Raw genomic sequence first — 22,288 nt, 5'->3', positions numbered from 1 at the left:
TTTTCAGTTTAGCTGTGGAAATTGTAGACATTATTGGCATTTGTTAATATTCTCATTGTTGTGATTATAATTATTCAGACCACAAAGATCTCAGACTGGTATCTGGGGATGGCCGATGTTCCGGGCGGCTTGAAGTACAAGAGGGAGTGCAGTGGGGGACGTTGTGTGATGATTACTTTGGTTTCAAAGAAGCCAGTGTGGTCTGTGAGTACCTTCGCTGTGGAGCAGCAACTACGATACCGGGGGGATCTCACTTCGGAACCGGAACCGGCCCAGTGTGGAAAAAGAACTACAAATGCCGGGGAAACGAGTCCAGCCTCTGGGATTGTTCTGTTTCATTCATGGAACGGTTTAGCTGCTCACATGAAAATGCTGCCAGTGTTATCTGCTCGGGTGAGTCCTAAAAGTCTATTAATCTGAATACACCAGCTTTTGATAAACTTCTATATTATTTGGATTTTCAGAAAACATTTAATACAGTACCACATGGCAGGTTGGTTAGCAAATTAGATATGTTTGGAATTGATATATACTGGGCAGGATGGATTAGAAGTCGGCCAAGAGATTTTCAGCAGAGGGTAGGGAAAGATGAGCAGTTCTTAGACTGGAGACACGTTGAAAATGGTGTTCCCAGGGATCGGCGTTGGAACCCTTCCTTTTACTGATTTGTATAAATGATTTAGAGATGAATGTTGAGGGAAAAATCCCTAAATTTGCAAATGATACCAAGCTCGGGAAAATAGCGAATTGTGGGGATGATGCTGAGCTCCTTCAGAGCGACATTGACATGTTGGCCAAATGGACAGATACCTGGCAGATGAATTTCAATGCAGAGAAAGGTGAGCTAATGTATTTTGGTAGGCCTCGGGGTTCAAGTGCATAATTCTCTGCAGGTGCCCAGGCAAGTTGTAAGATGAAAAAAGACTTATAGCTTCCTTGGGTTTGTTAATAGAGGCATAGAATATAAAAACAAGAAAGTGATGCGACACCTCTACAAATCAGAGCAAATTTGGAATATTGTGTTCAGTTCTGAGGGCCTTATTAAAGCCCTAGAGAGAGTGCAAAGGAGATTTACTAGAATGATGGAAGATATTAAGCATTTTAGAATCAAGGAAAGATGAGCGAAATTGGGCTTATTCCTCTTGGAGCAGAATAAAAGGTGACCTTATTGAGGTGTTCAAAATTATGAACTAATGTGACAGGGCAAAGAAGCATATGTTATTTCCACTAGTTGGTATGTCAGTTACTGGATGGGGGTGGGGAGGGCGGGGGGTAGACACAATCTCAACATGGTCAGCAAGAGAGTTAGGAGTGAAATGAGGACAAACCTCCTTCCGCAGTTGTTGCGATTTTAACTGCACTGCCTTGGAGAGCGTAGGAGGAGGATTCCATAGGAATCAAACGAGGGCTGGATCCATATTTGACAGTAATTAATTTGGAGGACCACAGGTATAGGGTTGGAGAATGCGAGTAGCTGAGTAGCTCTTTCGGGAGCCAGTGGGCCGATTGGCCATCTTCTGTGCTGTAAAATTCTATAATTCTATGACTCTATGGTTAATCTTGTCTGGGTTGCGTTTGTCTGCTAATGTTTCTCATATTATTTGGTAATGAAGTAAATGTATTTATTGTCGCACATTGTTAACAAATGAATACCTGATCTTATGGTGATTATCCCTATCTGACTGAATACATACAAAATTCAGAATTCAGAGAAAGGTTCAAACTGCACAATGGGGACCATGTGACACCAGTTACGGGGTATGGATGGACCTGGCCAGAAAACCTATTTCTGCGTCCCCAGTTTCTCTTGAAAATGCAATGGTCAGCCACCTCATTAAATGGCTGCTGTCCATGTGCTTGTTGTCCATCCAAAGTGCTCTTCCGAGGGGAATTGGCCAATTTTGATCCATCAACGATGAACGAACAATGATGCATTGGGATGATTTGGAATTCCTGGGAAATTGGAAATGGTGTGCCCATTCCCCTCGTCCTTCTGTCAGGTGCTTTCAAAGAAGTCTGAGCGAGTTGTTTCACCACATCTCATAGAGTGTATGTGTTACATCGACACTGTGTCACTGACAGAGAGAGTGTGTGACTGAATGTTTAAAGGATGGCTTTCAAGTGGATTTCTGGATCCTGAGTGAAATCAAGTTTTTGATGGATATTGAAGTTGCATCCATTCAAACGTGGGGCCTTCCATCACACCTCTGACGCTTATCAGAGGGGGCACAGTTTCGAAATAAGGGGCGGAATTTTCCCCCCAAAAAGCGAAGTGTCATCATAGCCAGAATAGCGGAGAGATCCACACCGGTGTTTCAGGCACAATGCACACAGCAATCATGCCGCACTCAGACACTTAATGGAGAATGATGCGTTGTGCCCTGGTATGAAGAACAGGCCTGAACGCACTGGCGATCCCAGTTTCAGAGAGCTGACACGCCATTTCGTAAGGGCGCCTGATCTCACAGTGCACTTGGGGATCCTTTCCCGCCTCCCCCTCCATGGACATTAATCCCCCGTTCATTGGTGGCACGTTCCACCACCACATTCCCCAAGATGGCCCAGTGGCATTAGGGCATTGAGGCATTCCAGGTGGGTCCTCCAGCATGATGCCTTACATGCAGCCCATCATGGCCTGCGAGATGACCCCCCCCCCCGCCCTGTCATGACCCCCTGCATGGTCCCTCCTTCATAGCGCCCCCCAACATCATAACTGCTCTGCATAGCATCCCCCTCCCCTCGCCATAGCCCTCACCCAGGCCCCACCACCTTGGCACTGCCCCTGACACACTGGTGATGCCTAGCTGGCACTGCTGGGGTTGTTCAGTGGCCTCTGCCGTTATGTCCAGATGCCAGTGTGCCTGTTGGACACTGCCAGTGTGCCAGGTGTACTCTGCCTGATGGACACTGCCAGCCGCTGTGCCTTTCAGCATCATCATTGCACAAGGTCTCTGTTGGCGAAGACCAGTAGTGATTCACACCAGTGTGACCTCCCGCCAGAGAGACGGGAACATTCCAGGAGGGGGGACAATTACATGCTGGACACCCTAATGAGACTGAAATCAAGTGAATCTCTTGCTGATCAGCCTTGCGCTACTCGGTTTATGCAGGTAGAAAGGCACCGGAACGATTGCAAACTGTTTACCACCGGGCAATGAATTTTAGGCCTGCACACTATTTTCCAGGATTAGCACGATCACCGGGGAAGAAATCGCCTCCAATGTGTCGGCATTTTAAGATGCAATGAATCGGATATTGTGGCTTAATTTTAATCGTCGTCTCGATGTGTTTCACTTTGTAGATGAAAATTGGTTGCTAAGACTGACTGACGGAGAAAACCGGTGTGATGGGCGAGTGGAGCTTTACTACAATGGAGCCTGGGGCAGAGTGCAGGACAACCTCTGGGACCAGAGCGATGCTCACGTCGTCTGCAGCCAACTGGGCTGCGGTAACGGGATAGGCGCTTACAATTCTTCAATGAGAGAAGAGAGTGTCAGATCAGTTTGGATAACTGATATCCAGTGTAATGGAAATGAAGCGCATCTCCGGAACTGCAGCTCATTACTATTCAATTCATCACTCAGTGACAGCACGGGAGTAGGAGTTATGTGTTCAGGTGAAAAAAAAAGTTCTCTCTTCCAGAGCCAATGTAGGGAAGTTTCTAATTTGCTGGTAGTTTAGTCCTCAGTATTTCAGGATACTAAGAGATATAAGAGTTTCCGTTTTGAGATGTTTATTTATTTAAGTTTATTTATTAGTCACAAGGAAGATTTACATCAACACTGCAATGAAGTTACTGTGAAATTCCCCGAGTCGCCACACTACAGCGCCTGTTCGGGTCAATGTCCCTAAACAGCACATCTTTCAGACTGTGGGAGGAAACCGGAGCACCCGGAGGAAACCCACGCAGACACGGGGAGAACGTGCAGTCTCCACACAGACAGCGACCCAAGCCGGGAATCGAACCCGATCCCTGGCGCTGTGAAGCAGCAGTACTGACCCCTGTGCACGGTTCTGCCCCGGTAGTGTCGATCAGCGAGCATAAGAGGTGTTGCTCAGTTGGCCTCGCTGCCGTACAGGCAACAGTGTTTGGAGAATGTGATCTGTGCCATTGCAAGATGGTGATGAGAAGTCTGTTTGTACTCTGAGTGCGTGATTCTAACGTGGAATTCCCTTCCTCAGGAAGCAGAGGCGTCTGGCTCATTGCATTTATTTAAGAATGAGCTAGGCAGGTTGTTAAATTAGTCAATGGCTGTAGAGGGTGTAGGGAAGGGGATTTGGCAAGACACGAAAGCGGAGTTGAAACTACAACCAGAGCAGTCATGATCTGAATGAACAGCAGTGCAGACTCGAATGGCCCAATGGACCACTCCCGTTCCTCTCTCCAGATGACAGCAGTTATTCAGCCTCGGGACCGCGAGGGGCGGGAGTGTAAAGCAAAAGGACAAAGACAGACGGGAACAAGAACGGGGTTTTGAAATTTTGTAACACTTTAAAAAAAGGCAAAAGTAACAAAAAAACTGCGTAGGAGTGCAATTGGAAAGAAAACGGAGACATCAAGGAGCAGAAAACATATAATTAAATCTTCCTCATAGGAGCAGCAGCAAATTAACCATAGGTGGCAAGAAAGAGATGTTTAGTGAGGCATTTCCATTCTTGGGCACAGGGTAACTAAAGATCCGGGTGAAATCAAATTACTGCGGATGTTGGAATCTGAAATCAAAAGAGAAAATGCTGGAAAATCTCAGCAGGTCTGGCAGCATCTGTAAGGAGAAAAATGAGATGACATTTCGATTCCAGATGACCCTGTGTCAAAGCCTCTCCTGACAGATGCTGCTTGGCCTGCCGAGATTTTCCAATATTTTCTCTTTTTGGGAACTAATTATATGGCTGGCTGATGTAGGAAATACCAGAAATGGGAAAAGCGGAAGCCTCCAAATGATGGGACTGGTCGTGTTTATCCCCAGAGGATAGGGGTGCGACGTTGGGGCCTCGGCTATTAACGTCTTTGAACTTGATGATACTTCCAAACGGCAGGAATTGACAGAAGGGCAAGTAATGTCGATCAGCAAACACTGAGGTGTTGCCGAGTGGGCCTCGCTGCCGTTCAGGCTGCCGTGTTTTGGAATATGTGATCTATACTATTTCAACTGTCGTGCAGCATGTAAACTGAAACCGTCGTTCTGAGACTGAAACAGTCTAAGCTCCATTGGGCAGTACGTAACTCTGGGCAGATGTGTTTGTTGTATGCGTGGACTGATATATCCCATGTAAGAGCAGCTACACACGTAAATACACTGGAAATTATATCAGTTCCAATAGCATGAGTGGAAGATTAAATCGGGAAAAACTCAAATGGCAGCACACAATGTACCCAGCATTCAGCACAAAAATAGGGGGACTGGAATCCATAAACCATGTCGTCAGATGTTGGAATATGTGAAACATTCATGTACGGTGTCTTCTTTGTAAAAGTGGAGGCTTTGTTATATTGACTCAGTAATATATCACAGGCACGGTATAAATAAAGATTTCCGTTCTCCTTCAGAGTATTCAATGGCAAGAAGAGAGTGATGAGCTGAAAATCTATTAGAAATATAACTCGCCTGTATTACTGTCCAACAGAACACATGCAGATAAGACTGTCTGGCGGTGAAAGCCCGTGCGCTGGCCGTGTGGAGATTTATTACAATCAGAGTTGGGGCACAGTTTGTGATGATTCCTGGGATTTAACCGACGCTAACGTGGTTTGCAAACAGCTGGGCTGCGGAACTGCATTGGAGATGTCACTTCCTGCTTCTTCTGAACCGGGCTCGGGCCCAATTTGGTTGGATGATCTGAAGTGTTCCGGGAACGAGTCATTTATGTGGGAATGTCCCTCAGCATCATGGGGTAACCACGACTGTAGCCATAAAGAAGATGTGAGGATCATGTGCTCAGGTAAGGATGCTTCAATGTGCGGAATTCATGAGGCTTCACACGGATGATATTACACTGAATTACAGAGAATCCAGAGCACAGAATCAGGCCTTTCCACTCAAATAGTCTGTGTGGTATTTGTACTGAACACGAGAATCATCATGCAATACTCCATTCAACTCTGTCAGCCTATGCTGACTTTCCTATCCCTCCTGTACTCATCTAGTTTCACCTTGAAGATATTGGTACTATTCCACTCAACGATTGTAATTGGCCTGAGTTCCACCATCTCACCAGTCTCTGGGAAAGGAAATGCAGGTTCTTCTGACTTACCTGATTGCATATTTCTAATACCAAGAAGAGACTCCACCACTTTCTAAGTCATTAGAGCGTCTATATCACCAGATTTCGTGGCCCCTTTCAAAAATCCACGTACATTTCAGACGTAACTTTCTGCAAATCCTGAAACGAATGCACCAAATTTCTTAAGTATGACATTCCCATTCGAAATCTCTGTTGATTTTTAGCTCTCGTTGTTTTATGTTACATTTCTGAAATAATTATTGGCAGTCACTGGGCATAACCAGGACACTATGTACACCCAGTTGGCTGGACAGCTGCCTTGTGATAGAGAGGAATGTCAACAGCGCGGGGTCAATCCCCGCAACAGCTGACGTTATTCATGAATCTCGCCCTTACCCTGAGGTGTGGAGATCCTCAGGTTAAACCAGCTGTGGTCATCCCGGATTATGGTGACTTTTCCTTTATTTGTGAAGACATAAATCCAGATATTTCTTATTTCATCGACAGAGCACAAGGAATTAAAACTGGTGAACGGAGATCATCGCTGCGAGGGGAGACTGGAAATCTTCTACAATGGCAGCTGGGGCACAGTGTGTTCGGGCATACTGCGTACAGACGATGCCAAAGTGATCTGTAAACAGTTGGAGTGCGACAGCGTCGAATCAATGCACTATGAAGCTGGGAAGTTCGGAGAGGGATCTGGACCTGTCAGACTCAGTGAGCTGGGGTGTACCTCATTCGAGTCGACCATTTGGCAGTGTGAGTCAGACTCAGAGGGTGTCAAAGACTGCAGCCACCATTATGATGCGGGTGTTGTTTGTTCAGGTAACACATACCAAAACTTTAGGTTGATTGGCCATGCTAAAATTGCCCCTTAGTGTCCTGGGATGCGTAGGTTAAAGGGATTAGTGTGTAAATATCTGGGGGTAGGGCCTGGGTGGGATTGTGGTCGGTGCAGACTCGATGGGCCGAATGGCCTCCTTCTGCACTGTAGGGTTTCTCTGTTTCTATGTTTCTAAAACTCTCAATGTGCTGCTGTCTTGGCAAGCATTGCTATCCAATGTGCTCAGCAAATGTCTGTTCTTAACAGGGACCACCGGGACGAAGGAGCAGCCCCACCGTCCAATGGAAGGCAGTCGAGAATCAGGTAGATGCTGCTATACCGAATATCTGATGCATTTTCGGCTCCTGCTAGATCAATAATAACAATTGGTTCTCTTGGATAGATTTAGGACAGCGTTTGCGCCTGGTGGGAGGAGACACTAACTGCTCCGGGAGAGTGGAGATATTGTACAATAACCGTTGGGGCACGGTTTGTGATGATTCCTGGGACCTGGCCGATGCTAATGTTGTGTGCAGACAGTTGGCTTGCGGCTCCGCTCTGTTGGCCCAAGGAGGGTCCCCTTTGCACCAGGGTAACGGTGACACCTGGTTGGATGAGGTGAAATGCACCGGAAGTGAATGGTTTCTGTCTGACTGCCCCTCCGCCTCAGTAGCCCAGTCTGATTGTGACCACAAGGAAGATGCCAGGGTGATTTGTTCCGGTAAGGGCCGTTCAGTCTGTGAACATGACCAATTTCGAAAAATTAGGAAACGCATTTAGCTTTCTAAAGTAAATCACCAACATTTGAAGTTCATTAATGTTTGTCCAATATATCCCACAGGCCTCCATTTGTCACAGAATTCTTCTCAGGCCACACCTTCAGGTATTTCGTCTGTATAACCTTATTAGAATTAGTGTTGATGTTACAGTTCTTCCCAAAGATACTGGTATTATTTACAATGACACACTTTTGGTAATTTCTGAATAAGGGGTGGTTTCCGATTGATGGAAACATTGAAAGGATGCAAGGGGGCACTATGTCTCTGTTAAATCTTTCTGTCATCTTATTATGACGAGCAGATGCCATTCCCATACCCCTGGTCGCCTGCATGACCCTCGGAGTGCTGTTAATCTTGGAACTGATCACACTGCTGGCGGTAATACTGAGAAAGTTCAAAAGAGAGGGTGAGCCTCCAATCTTACTGTTGAAATACTGATATTGAACACTGCATTGAAATGTTACAGTATTATATTGAAATACTGATATTGATTCATATCCTGGGGCTGCAGTTCATTACACCTTTCCAAAGAACGTCACTTGAACTTACGGAACAAAATTCTGAAACCCTTTTTTCGATTCTCATCCGCATTCGTAACTGCGAAACGAATTACAGAATCCACATGGCGGGCAAGAAACAATACTTTTCACTGTATACTAATACATGTGACAATAATAAATCAAATCAAAATCATTCACTACCCAATTTATCTGAGACTCCAGAAAGATTCACTTGTTTTAATAATAGAACAGAACGTTTAATTCAACTGTTTCTTAAATATTTACCGGTTAATATTCCTTTATCTGCTGTGTAGCTGATTCTCTCTTATTATCATGGGCCTCGTGTCTAATCGCTAACCACTTTGAACAGATTCTGTGCAATAGTCTTAGGTGACTTGCTGCATACTTCAGTAATTCCACATCCGAACACAAATATTCCACACATAGTCCAACAGACAATGCAATGATCTACAGGTCACTTGTCCCTTGGGAACCATGGCCTGCTCAGTACCGCCTCCAAACTGATGTGACCACCGCGGAGGTCAGTCAACTTTCTGCCTAGCTCCAATTCAGTTGAAATCCCCACGTAGCCCGTCAGGAATGATCTGCTGGGATTTATTTTATCTGACACTCTACACGACCCGATCCATACTCCCCCAACCATCCCCAAACACCTCCTTCCGTCCTTTCCGACTTTCTTGCAAATGGGTTCACTTCTGCTGGAGGTGAACAAACGCCTATTCCAAAAACAAAAATGCACACTAAGGGATGCACCCATTCATACAGATCGCAGAGCACATCCACATTCAAAGTATCTGGCTTTATCTTTAGGATCTCACCACATCTATAGTTTGCTTGTCAGGCTCAGACATTTTACTGTTAACCACGCTCGCAATGCAACAACATACTGATTGCCTTGCCCTCCCTTTAACAGGTACTGTCGCTCACGACTTGGCTTCGCCTTCTGTTTTCTATCAAGCAACTTATGCAGAGATTGAGGATATTGAATTTGACCGTAATTCCGTTCATTCAGGGGGTTCGGGTTTGTATTTCCACTTTTCTTTTACTCAGTCTTCACAGACCAAATGTGGCTTCTACTTAAATTCCCATTCGAAATGGTCACACAACTAAATGGGGCAATGGGCAGTTCACTCACTTTCCAGTGTGAAATAGCCTCTTCATGTTGCGACTGTTTCTTCCCGTGAAATGATTCATTGGTCTGAGAAGACTCTCTGTGGACTTTGTTTCTCAGAGAGTGTGTATAGTTGAAAACAGCGTGCATATCTCCATTTCCAACCGTCCTAGTATCTGAGCTATTGAGCAACACTCTCACCAGCGGAGAGCTGTCATGTGCAAAACACCCATTTCTAATCCAGTAGGGAAGAAGTGCAACATGCGAGGATTAACAACTGGATCTTGACAGGGAGAATGGACCAGAGGAGATAGAGTTGAAAATAGGGGAGCAACTAGCCTTTAGCGATCTTAATGTAATGATAATAACTCAGAACAGATTGGAGAAGTGCTGATTTTCATGAACTGATAATAAGCTTGGCAATATTTAATGGACCAAGTTGGCAAACAGTGATGTATATCAACAATGGGTAATGATGCAACAACTTAAAGCACATGAGAAACCATGGGTGGAATGAGACACCAAGGAGCATAAAGGGAAAAGTAAAAGTAGGCAATGCACAATGAAGCAAGTGTATGGAAAAGCAGAGGTGGGGTGTGGGGAGGGGCGGTGAATGAAATGGAGGTGTTGTGCAGAAATGACAAACAATTGATAAATCAATGAGATGACATTCTTAAGGAACATCTCATAAAATAGCTTAATTTTATATTCGAATGAGAAAACCAATAATGAAAAGAAATATGACCAATTATTGCAGAACATGATAAAATCATAAGACATCCGCCATTCCATAAAACAATGGCTGGCCTGATTGTAGCCTTCCCTTTCCTATGCCTGTAACACCACACGTTAATTCATTATAGAGCCAAAATCTATCTCAAGCAGCCTAGAAAGCATTCAATGAGCCTCTAACTACTCTCTGTCAAAGAAAATTAGAAAAACAAAAGATCCATTCAGAGAGAAAAATTTCCAGCTCAGGCGAAGACTCAATCCTTTTAAACTGCCCAATGAATAAATAACAAGCAACAAAAGTGAAGTGATCGAAATATTAAAGAATTGTTTCATTATTAATCCTGCATAAAAATAGGTGGATATGACATTGGAATTTCGATTGATCTAATTGCATAAAATTAATCTCTGCCCACTGAAGTGGTGGAGGCTTCCTCGTTGAATATGTTTAAATCACGGATAGATGGATTCCTGATCGGTAAGGGAATTAGGGGTTATAGGGATCAGGCGGGTAAGTGGAACTGATCCACTTCAGATCAGCCATGATCTTATTGAATGGCGGGGCAGGCTCGAGGGGCTAGATGGCCTACTCCTGCTCCTATTTCTTATGTTCTTATGTAATACAATTTCAAATTTTAAACGAATAAAACTGAGAGAATACATCTTCTGGTCTGGAAGGAATTCAGCCATGTATTTTAAATGAATCTGAAGAGATAGCAAAGGCTCAATGAGAGGTATTGGATAATTGATTGGAAATTAGTAGACTGTCCGTGTTCTCGCACGTAGCTATTTTTAAAACTGTATGTAAAAAAGGAATTGTGGCCGAGACAGCCTAACATTCATAGGCGGGGCGAGGGAGGGGGGAGGTGGGGGGAGGGGGGGCGTGGAATTAATAGCATAAATGCTCAAGGAGGAAGAAAAAAATCAATGAATGAATTGAAACAAGCAAATAATAATGAGTAGTCTGCCTTCAAAATGCAATGCCTTGCTTAACCAACGTCATGAAAATCCCTGGAGAAGTAGCAGGGTAGATAAAAATCATGGTGAAGATGCAATTGATCATGATTTCCGAAAGTTCCTTGATAAGTCACCACAGATTAGGCAAATGGAAAATATGAGTGAATCGACGCGACTGTGGCTTAGTTTGTCGCATTCTAACTTCAAGCCCAAAATTTGGGTTGCAACTCCCACTCCAGAAGTAAAGCATAAAAATCAAGGCTGCTATTCCAATACAGTGCCGAGGGTGTGCTCGACAGTCAGATGTTCCAACTCGGAACTCGGGGTCAAAGTTTGAGGATGAGGGGTAAACCTTTTAGGATTGAGGTGAGGAGAAATTTCTTCATCCAGAGTGATGAATGTACGGAATTCAGGACCACAAAACATAGTTTGAGCCAACACATTGTGTGATTTCATTAAGAAATTAGATAAAGCACTTGAGGCTCAAGGAATCAATGGATATGGGGCAAGGTAGGATCAGGATATTGAATTTGATGAGCATCCATGATCTAAGTGAATGGCAGAGCAGGCTCGGATGGCCGAATGTCCTATCCCTGCTTCTATTTTCAACATTTGGATGAGACACTAAAGCGAGGACGTCTGTGCCTTCTCATGTGAATAGAAACATCCCATGATATCATCTCAAAGAAATGCAGTGAGTAATTCACTGTGTCCTGGGTAATATCACACGAACAGACAATTTGATGATTATCGCATTTGTTTGTGGGAACTTACTGTGTGGAAACGGTTCATGGTTTTTACATTGCAACATCGACGACAACTCAAAAGTACTTAGATAGCTAGGAAATCTCTTTGAGACTTCTGGTAATCGAGAGATATATGGAGCCAGAAGTCAAGTAATCACATGACTAACGAGTGGCAACAAAGCAGAAAGCACAGAGCAGGGGAAAGTCTGGTTGCTTGGAGTGGCAGAGAAAGGAAAATGATGTGCTGCAACAACTAGCGCATAATCATAATTGACTTTTGAGTCAAAAATTAAATTTTCTAAATTTGGCAAAACCACCAAATTGTGAGGGAGATGAGGAGGGATTTGGAAGAGTTGAGTCAATACTGAGGAGGACTGAAACAAATTACGAGAAAACATTAATAGAAATACAGAATTGACAAATATTGGCAACTTTATTTCATCAAAAGCAGTTGTGACGAATTATATACTGTGAAGGAAATTAAGGAGATGACAGATTATTTGGAATAAGAAACGATGTGGGATCTTTCAGCAAAGTGTCCCGAGAATAAAAAACACAAGAAACAATAAAAATATGGATGCAAGTTATTAAAGTCATTCGGAAGCACTGGCGACTGTATCTAAAGAATTTGGATAGGGAAGTACCGAACTTGCAAATCTCTTTTATTTAGAAAAATCTTGGTGAGATCACATTTGGTGTAGAGTTTACCTTTCCTTTCAGCATATCATCAAAAGGATACTGAAGAGCAAGAGATTGTGCAAATAAAACAGAGTTGTGGGGTTGCAATTGAGCAGAAAGACTGAACAGGCTGGATCACTTTCCCGAGAAAAATGATTCAAGACAAAAGCACTTCCTATTTCTGCAATTGCTGTTGTCTGATTGTAAATTTCTGGGAGCTGGGATGGTGATTCTGGATCAGACATTTTAGCTCACTGTCTGCAACGTAACTGGATATATCATACTGTATGGAGGATAGCGTTGTTTAAGAAGTGTAGCAGGGATAACCCAGGAAATTATAGGCCGGTGAGCTTGACGTCCGTGGTAGGGAAGTTGTTGGAGAGGATTCTTAGAGAAAGGATGTATGTGCATTTAGAACGGAACAATCTCGTTAGTGACAGACAGCATGGTTTTGTAAGAGAGAGGTCGTGCCTTACAAATTTGGTGGAGTTTTTTGAGGAAGTGACAAAAACGGTTGATGAAGGAAGGGCCGTGGATGTCGTCTATATGGATTTCAGCAAGGCATTTGACAAAGTCCCACATGGCAGGTTGGTTAAGAAGGTTAAGGCTCATGGGATACAAGGAGAAGTGGCTAGATGGGTGGAGAACTGGCTTGGCCATAGGAGACAGAGGGTAGTGGTCGAAGGGTCTTTTTCCGGCTGGAGGTCTGTGACCAGTGGTGTTCCGCAGGGCTCTGCACTGGGACCTCTGCTATTTGTGATATATATAAATGATTTGGAAGAAGGTGTAACTGGTGTAATCAGCAAGTTTGCGGATGACACGAAGATGGCTGGAATTGCGGATAGCGAAGAGCATTGTCGGGCAATACAGCAGGATATAGATAGGCTGGAAAATTGGGCGGAGAGGTGGCAGATGGAGTTTAATCCGGATAAATGCAAAGTGATGCATTTTGGAAGAAATAATGTAGGGAGGAGTAATACAATAAATGGCAGAGACATCAGGAGTATAGAAACACAGAGAGACCTAGGTGTGCAAGTCCACAAATCCTTGAAGGTGGCAACACAGGTGGAGAAGGTGGTGAAGAAGGCATATGGTATGCTTGCCTTTATAGGACGGGGTATAGAGTATAAAAGCTGGAGTCTGATGATGCAGCTGTATAGAACGCTGGTTAGGCCACATTTGGAGTACTGCGTCCAGTTCTGGTCGCCACACTACCAGAAGGACGTGGAGGCGTTCGAGAGAGTGCAGAGAAGGTTTACCAGGATGTTGCCTGGTATGGAGTGTCTTAGCTATGAGGAGAGATTGGGTAAACTGGGCTTGTTCTCCCTGGAAAGACGGAGAATGAGGGGAGATCTAATAGAGGTGTACAATATTATGAAGGGTATAGATAGGGTGAACAGTGGGAAGCTTTTTCCCAGGTCGGAGGAGACGATCACGAGGGGTCACGGGCTCAAGGTGAGAGGGGCGAAGTATAACTCAGATATCAGAGGGACGTTTTTTAAACAGAGGATCATGGGGGCCTGGAATGCGCTGCCAAGTAGGGTGGTGGAGGCAGGCACGCTGACATTGTTTAAGACTTACCTGGATAGTCACATGAGCAGCCTGGGAATGGAGGGATACAAACGATTGGTCGAGTTGGACCAAGGAGCGGCACAGGCTTGGAGGGCCGAAGGGCCTGTTTCCTGTGCTGTACTGTTATTTGTTCTTTGTTCTTTGTATTTAAGTTTATTTATTAGTCACAAGGAGGCTTACATTAACATTGCAATGAAGTTACTGTAATAATCCTCCAGTCACTACACGTCGGTGCCTGATCACGTACACTGAGGGAGAATTTAGCATGGCAAATGCACCGAACCAACACATTTTTGGACTCTGGGGGGAAAGCGGAGCCCACGGAGGATGCCCATGCAGACACGAGGAGAACATGCAAGGTCCACACAGAGACCCAAGCCAAGAATCGAACCTGGGTTTGTGGGGCTGTGAGGCAGCCGTGCTGACCACGAAGCCAACATACCCCTCCTCAATGCCCCCCCGCCCCGCCCCCTCCCCCCACTGCTCCAATATGTGAGATATTGCCAATAATAATGAGTTAGACTGGGGATTATTGTATCTGTCGAGGGCAGAGGGAGCAACATCTATTGTTGCCCTCATCGGGGTGGTTGGGGGGTTATGTTTCCTTCTCTTTGAGCCATTTTTCCGCTTGATGAATGTCCTCCCACAATCGTGGAGGGAATAAATTCTAAGGCATTGTCACAGGGACGATTAAGGTATTATGCTTTAAGTTCCCACATTCCAAAGAATCTCTCCAATAACTACGCATTTTTGTCTTTAACAGTTTCCATTAACTCCCTCAATCAGATGGAATATTACACCAATGATAGTTTGAGTGACATTGAACCTGGATCAGAAAATCCTGAAGGGAGCTTCTCCGGAATTCAACGTGGGTACAATTTCATTTGCCGCCATCGCGCTTTTTGAACTTCATCCCCTTTGGTAAAAAAAACCCCACCACGTCACTCACCATCCTGACTTGGAAAAACATCACCGTTCCTTCACAATCCTGGAACTCTCTTCCGAACCGCACTGTGGGTGTCCGTACACCACGTGGGCTGCAGCATTTCAAGAAGGCGGCTCACCACCGCCTTATCGAGGGCAATGAGGGATGGCAAATAAATATCAGTAAATGGCCCAGACACGACACTCAGATTCCAAGAAATAATTTTGTAAACTTATTTACAAAAGAAAACCCGAACAGAAAGAAAACATGGCACTGTGAAATAACTCGAGCAAGGATCCATAGTATTTTAGAGTAGATTTACCTTCGAAAAGGATTGCAATACTTCTGATTTGAAAGCGAGTAATAGCACTGGTGCTCGCTGGTACAAGGAATGAAAATTCCATCCATTGTATCTTCTCACAGGGCTTTCTTCACAGACAGTGAAATGGGTCCAGATTGGATGGGGGAGGGAGTGGGGGGGATGTTGAATGTGAATTCTAAACTGGGATTAACCCAACATGACATGGTCCAGTTATTCCCTGTCCGCTGACCTGGCCAAAGCAGAGAGCGCCCTACAGGACCCGGGTAGATTGTCTTAGGATAACAGAATTTTTAAAACTTGTGTTAGTGTTTGGTTTTAGTGAAAATCCCCATTTCCTCGCAGGTCCGGTGCCAGATGATTATGATGATGTTGAGAGTGAACCCGTTGACACTCAGGGTAGTCACATATTGCTGGACAGTGTTCCGGAGGATCACTTCACATTGAGAGGTGCCGGCAGTGACCTCTCCACACTCGGTGAGTCGAATTCCTGACACTCCCACAGCCTCACCATTCTCCGATGCACGTGACCTGTTTGAATAGGATTCCAACCCCCGGATAATGTTGTCATTATAGTAAACCTGAATGCATCAAACAAAGATATGCATTTACTCGCTACAAATTGGCACTGCCAACGGTCCGTAGTACTGGAGAATGATGTTCATTGCAAAATATTTGATTTACTATTGTCACATGTATTGGAGTACAATGAAAAGTATTGTTTCTTGAGTGCTATACAGCCAAAACACACCGTTGATCGAGTACATGGGGGAGAAGGAAAGGAAAAAGTGCAGAACATAACAATGCTATTTCAGATAGTGTGCAGAGAATGATCAGCTTAATATATGGAAGATCCATTCAAAAGTCTGATGGCAGCAGGGAAGAAGCTGCTCTTAAGTCTTCTGGTACGTGTCCTGATGAAAGGTGGAAGAGAGTATGTCCGGCGTGCATGGGTTCCTTGAATATGCTGGCTGCTTTTCCGAGGCAGCGGGAAGTGTAGATGGAGTCAATGGAAGGGAGGTTGGTTTGCGTGATGGACTGGGCTATGTTCACAGCCCATTGTAGTTTCCTGCAGTTTTGCTCAGAGCAGGAGCCATACCAAGCTGTTCAGTGGAACACTGAAGACACATACTTCAGAAACAAAATCTACAATCACAAGAGTTTCCCTTTTAGGTGGTTGATCAGCATCATTGAACTCACACAGAGCCCTGCAGGATGGTGAGCCTCTCTGACCCTTAGTGCCAGAAGCTCATGGGTGTCTTCAACTGATCAGCCGCCCCAGCTATTTTCCTCTCTTCCTGAGCCCATTTGGTCAAACGTCCTCCAAAGTTCCCACTTCATTTAGGGTCTCAACTTGTCTAATTCTCTTGTATCTCTCCTATCTCCCCTCACACTCTCTCTGAACTGAACTGGATCTTGTCCATGACAACCAACTCCTGCTCCCACGACATCATTGCTTTTAAAACATTGATGACTGAATTATCCTTCCTCATCCCAATGCCGTCCGATATTGCAAACAGTTTCTTCTCCCTCTCCAGGTTATCTGCCCATTCTTTAAACTGCCGATGTGAGCCCTGTCGTCTAAAAACTTGCAAACTACTGCTCGATCACCAACCTCCCTTTCCTCTCTAAAAATCCATGCCACGTCTTTCCTGCTACTCGATATTTGAATCACTTGAGTTAGGTTTGCGCCCTGCTATGTGACTGAAATATTTCAATTCATGGTCACAAATTTTAATCCTAATCTGTCTACGACAAAAATAGACTGTCCCTCCTCGTCCTTACTTTTCTGATCCCAGAGCCTGTAAAAAGTGGTTCCCCAGGTCACCCATGAACAACGTATTTGTCGTGTGTGTGTAAAGCCTTTTTATTTATTAGGGGGTGGGGAGATTCAATTTATTTCACATAATTGCTTTGGAAGTTATTTAAAAGGTACATTTACTAGCGTATATATGGGATCCTAAGGTCAGTGCTGGGACCTTTGCTGTTTGTAATAAATATATAAATGATTTCGAGGAAAATCAAACTGGTTTGATTAGTAAGTTTGTGGATGTCACCAATGGTGGATTTGCGGATAGCATGAGGACAATCAGGGGATACAGCAGGATTTAGATCGGTTGGAGACTTGGGTGGAGAGATGGCAGATGAAGTTTAATCCGGACAAATGTGAGGTATTGCACTTTGGAAGGTCTAATACAGATGGGAAATATACAGTAAATGGCAGAACCCTTAAGTGTATTGATAGCCAGAGTGATCTGGGTGTACAGGTACACAGATCACTGAAAATGGCAACGCAGGCAGAGAAGGTAGTCAAGAAGGCATACGGCATGCTTGCCCTCATTGGCCGGGGCATTGAGTTTAAAACTTGGCAAGTCATGTTGCAGCTTTATAGAACCTTAGTTAGGCCGTACTTGGAATATAGTGTTCAATTCTGGTCGCCACATTACCAGAAGAATGTGGAGGCTTTGGAGAGGGGAGAGAAAAGGTTTACCAGGATGTTGCCTGGTATGGAGGGCATTACCTATGAGGAGAGGTTAGAGAAACTTGGTTTGTTCTCAGTGGAACGACAGAGGTTGAGGGGCGACCTGATAGAATTCTACAAGATTATGAGGGGCATGGACAGAGTGGATAGTCAGAAGCTTAGTCCCAGGGTGGAAGAGTCAATTACTAGGGGGCATAGGTTTAAGGTGCGAGGGGCAAGGTTTAAAGGAGATGTACGAGGCAAGTATTTTTATACAGATGGTGGTGGGTGCCTAGAACTCGTTGCCGGGGGATGTAGTGGAAGCAGATAAAATCGTGACTTTTAAGGGGCGTCTTGACAAACACATGAAAAGGATGGGAACAGATGAACACGGTCCCTGGAAGGGTCGGGGGCTTTAGTTCAGTCGAGCAGCATGGTCGGTGCAGGCTTGGAGGGCCGAAGGGCCTGTGACTGTTCTGTAATTTTCTTTGATCTTTGTTCTTTGTTCATATGTGTGTGTACTAAGAAAGATTTCTGACAGATAAAGATAAAAGGAGACTTCTAAACATGAAGCAAATTCACTCTGTCTTGTTCAATGCCGGCCTGATAGTTTCCAAAGTTGAAATATTTCATTGCCTGAATGTGAGGTTAAGGGGTTGCAGGTTTATCCAAGAATCTCTGATAGCTTCTATTATTCAATTGCCAGTGCTTGCTGTAGCAGCTGAGCTCTGTAAGTGGAATCAGGGTTCAGATGGAGGAGAGAAGCTTTCTTTCTATAGCTCTGCTGGCGTGACACTTTTAGCTGGCTACTGAGTTACATTACAATAGATCAGATGCTGCTTTTGGCACCTGTCTGAGCTGAAGATGGTTTGAGATTCTCTCTTAGAAGGCAGCTTGTTCTGCCTTGTCCATACCTTTGGAAGGCAAAACAAGATGGCCACTGTCTCAAAATGCCAAACATGTTCCACTCAGGGATCGATAAGGAAACTGGGAACCACTTGCCTGCGTTTATCATAACCATTGTCTTCCGGCTGCAGTAGTTAAATACTGAATAATCCAACTATTAACTTGAATAACTCAACACTTCCACAATTGTTGGGATAGAAAGTGACCCATCACACATTCAAGTAAACCCATTGTCCTTTTGAGAATTTGTTGCATTTCAGAAGTATTTTCATGTCTGCTTGGAATCCATGCAGACTGCTGGAAGCTTCGCAACGTTACATTTATAAAGTCAGCTGACTCCTGGCAGCCATTTAAGTTCCACAGTGCCCATTTTAAGAGAGTATGGTTACTTTACAGAATCTGTAACATGATAAATAAACACCATGACACCAGTCTACACTTTGAAATTGGCTGACCCCATCGCCTTGCTCAGTCTGCACTGTACCTTCATGGCATGATCTCCTTCGATTTCTCATTGACACGTTGCCCCTCCGTGACAACATCCAAAAACACAATGGCAGTTTTAAAATGCTAACACTCAGACCTACCTCACCACGGTGGCATGGTGGCCCCGTGGTCAGCACTGCCGTCTTACAGGGCCAGATTCCTGAGTTTGTTTCCCGGCCTGAATGACTGTCTATGTGGAGTCTGCACGTTCTCCCCGTGTCTCCGTGGGTTGGCACCAGGCACTCCGGTTTCCTCCCACAGTCCTAAGATGTGCAGGTTAGGCTAATTGGTTATGCTAAATTGCCCCTTACTGTCGGGGGGCTAGCAGGTTAAATAACTGGTGTTAGGGAAATACGGCCTGACTGGGATTGTTGTCAGTGCAGGCTCGATGGGCCAAATGGCCATTCTCTGCACTGTGGGGATTATATGATGACCAAACTCCTTCACTGTGGCTAAATTATCTGACTGCCTGCCTGTTCAATAGCCAGAACTAGATGAGCAAACCTTCCCTACAATCAAATATTGGGCTGACTGATGACGTGTCCACTGAACAACGAATGTTTATTTTAGTGACTGCATCTCTCTCCCTGACAGCTTTCTGAGCCCGTGCTCGCTGATTGCAACATTTGTTGTAACATTGGACCAAGAGATAATTTTCGAAGCACACAGCATCATCAACATGTGAAAGACCAGCCATTTCCTCAACTGCAACATTGCCCGACTCCACCCTAACCTCAGCTTAATTTGCTTTGAAACCTTCATCCTTGCCTCTGGAACCTAACAAGCTGATTGTTCCAACGGACTCCTGATTAACCAAAAACATAGTTCGCTCCCTCAACCGAAGGTTATCAAAGCTCTTCTGCCAATATTATTACTCTTTCCAACTCCTGCTCACCCATCATTCCTATGTTTTCTAACCGACATTGGATGCCACTGTTCATAAATTAAAATCCACGTTCTTCCTTTCATATACAACCATCACCTCACCCCACTCTCTGTAAGTTTCTCCAGCCCTGCAGTGTTTGTCTGATTCTTGCTTGTTGAACAGCCCCGATTGTAATCGCTGTGTTCATGCTGGCTATGACTTCAGTTTCCATTCTTAAAGTTACAAATCAAATGCTCAGAGTGGACCGGGCAAACCAAAATGCATTTCTTGCTTACTCCAAGAACCAAATTCCAAATCTAATTGAATCAAATTCAAGGTCCCCACAAGGGAGAAAAACAAGATCCAAGCTGACAAGATAAGGCATTCCACGCCATCTTGGGCCGGGCGCTTGGTCTTAGCAAAAACATTTCTTTGACTCACCATCCCTCTTTTCAGTTAAAAGTCAAATGTTGCTTCAAGATGATCCTATGAAAGCTTGAAATATTGTATTATGTTAACGGTGCGGTCGACATAGAAGGTGATGTTATTGTCTCAGTCCCATCATTAATCCATTATCTGTTTCTCCCCACAGAATACAGCTCTCAGAGCCACGCTGATCCCGGTTTACCATTGCCTCCCATGCCTGGAAAGGATGTGGATGTTCACCCTGACACATATCGACACACTCACAACGCTGGAGTTTCCGCTGCCGGTGGGCAATGACTGTGTAATAACACCTTCATCAAACGAGTAACAGCGTTATTCTATTCGCTGTTCAAGTGTTTGCGATGCAGTGGTGAGAATAGTTTGTAACATCGGGCGAAACTTAAATATTAGTGAAAGTTATCCAAGAAAACTATGAACCCAAAGGTAGTTATTACAGGTGGGAATATTCTGAGTGATTAAGAAAAACTCAATTTGATCTGTCGGCATGACGGCTGGAATTGCTTCAACATGAAAGGAAGCATTTCTTTCGCATTTTTGGCGACCATCTGATATCTCAGAACGCTTTACCGCCAATAGCTGTTCGATTTGTTGTCACTATTGCAATTTAAGAAATGGTCCAGCCAACATGTACGGAGCAAATTCACACAAACAGCAGAAAATCTGTTGTGCGAAAATTTTGATTGAATGATAAATTTTGACCCGGACTCCAGGGATAACTCCATAAAGTTCCTGTGTTCGTTTTCCAGATAGATGCATTTACATACAGCAGAGCAGGGAGATAGGCTCTCAGTACAATATGTCCTCTGAAAGATGGCACTTTGCCCAATGAAGCACTTCCTCTGTCCTTCTTGTTTTTGTTTCGATCCCTGAGATGGGCGTTGAATCTGGAGACTCAGAGGTGACATTTCCTCTGAGCCACAGTTAACAATACCCTCACTTTCAACGCTTTGCTGTTCAGTTTAAAAGTCAGCAGGATGTAATAACCGGAAGTATGCAACAGACTTGTAGGAAATATTCTGTGAAATTGCCCATTAACCATTCCAGCTGTGTGAACCCGCTAAATAGGGTTTACTCCATATAAGCATCATTTTATCTGAATAAATTGAGACATTACATTGTGAAATAATTAGATTTCGTTTCTCTCCATATTTTATTTGAAATGGTCTGTATTCTATTGAATTAATAGCCGAAAATAGAATTTATTTCACATCATTCTTTGTTTCTAATGAACGCTGCAATGCACGAATAAATCAACTCTGATCCAGGTCAAGATCCAGTGCTTTTCAAGGAGTGGTATTTTTGTAACCACTTTACGCTTTCATGTCCTGCTGAAGGATCAGAATCTGTGAGGAGTCCAATAATTGATTTGTCTGTTGTGTCGGCATTTACTGTAACTACTCCCTCCATCGCAATAGATTCGCTGTCCAGACACTGCTGCAGACAAGTGATGATGTACAATGTAGCGGGAGTTTATCAATACAAATGCTTGATTAAATACCTTAGCTGGAATTTGTGTCATTATCCGTGTCAATGTTTTCATTCAATCCAGGTATATTCATCAATTTCGAGATCAATTACAATTCTCTTTTACTGCAGCATTTGGGAGTGTGGACAGAATAATCTGATCAGAATTTAATTTAGTTTCGCACTCTAATATGGGCTTATTATGGCAGATTTTAGCCATTCGAATGGTTGAGGAGAACGTTTGCACCGTGGACTGTGGCATCGATCCTTCTGATAA

The 22,288-nt window shown here is 44.2% G+C and overlaps 1 protein-coding gene across 1 annotated transcript in view; it reads left to right on the top strand.

Annotated features, from left to right (window-relative positions):
- The window catches only part of LOC144509712 (scavenger receptor cysteine-rich domain-containing protein DMBT1-like), a 30,437-nt gene extending 8,370 nt beyond the window's left edge, over positions 1 to 22,067 (top strand). Inside the window, exons 4-15 of the mRNA XM_078238493.1 lie at positions 79 to 393; positions 3,302 to 3,616; positions 5,626 to 5,940; positions 6,730 to 7,047; positions 7,313 to 7,369; positions 7,449 to 7,766; positions 7,887 to 7,928; positions 8,126 to 8,230; positions 9,259 to 9,366; positions 14,902 to 15,006; positions 15,728 to 15,859; positions 20,693 to 22,067. Coding sequence (XP_078094619.1) covers positions 79 to 393; positions 3,302 to 3,616; positions 5,626 to 5,940; positions 6,730 to 7,047; positions 7,313 to 7,369; positions 7,449 to 7,766; positions 7,887 to 7,928; positions 8,126 to 8,230; positions 9,259 to 9,366; positions 14,902 to 15,006; positions 15,728 to 15,859; positions 20,693 to 20,823 — 2,261 coding nt within the window. The 3' untranslated portion in view covers positions 20,824 to 22,067. The remainder of the gene's footprint in view (positions 1 to 78; positions 394 to 3,301; positions 3,617 to 5,625; positions 5,941 to 6,729; positions 7,048 to 7,312; positions 7,370 to 7,448; positions 7,767 to 7,886; positions 7,929 to 8,125; positions 8,231 to 9,258; positions 9,367 to 14,901; positions 15,007 to 15,727; positions 15,860 to 20,692) is intronic.
- The last annotated feature ends 221 nt before the right edge of the window (positions 22,068 to 22,288 follow it).

The sequence above is a fragment of the Mustelus asterias genome, chromosome 22, assembly GCF_964213995.1.
Source record: "Mustelus asterias chromosome 22, sMusAst1.hap1.1, whole genome shotgun sequence".
Lineage (NCBI taxonomy): Eukaryota > Metazoa > Chordata > Chondrichthyes > Carcharhiniformes > Triakidae > Mustelus > Mustelus asterias.
Note: the sequence above shows the minus strand (reverse complement) of the source record. Positions and strands in the feature narration are given on the sequence as shown.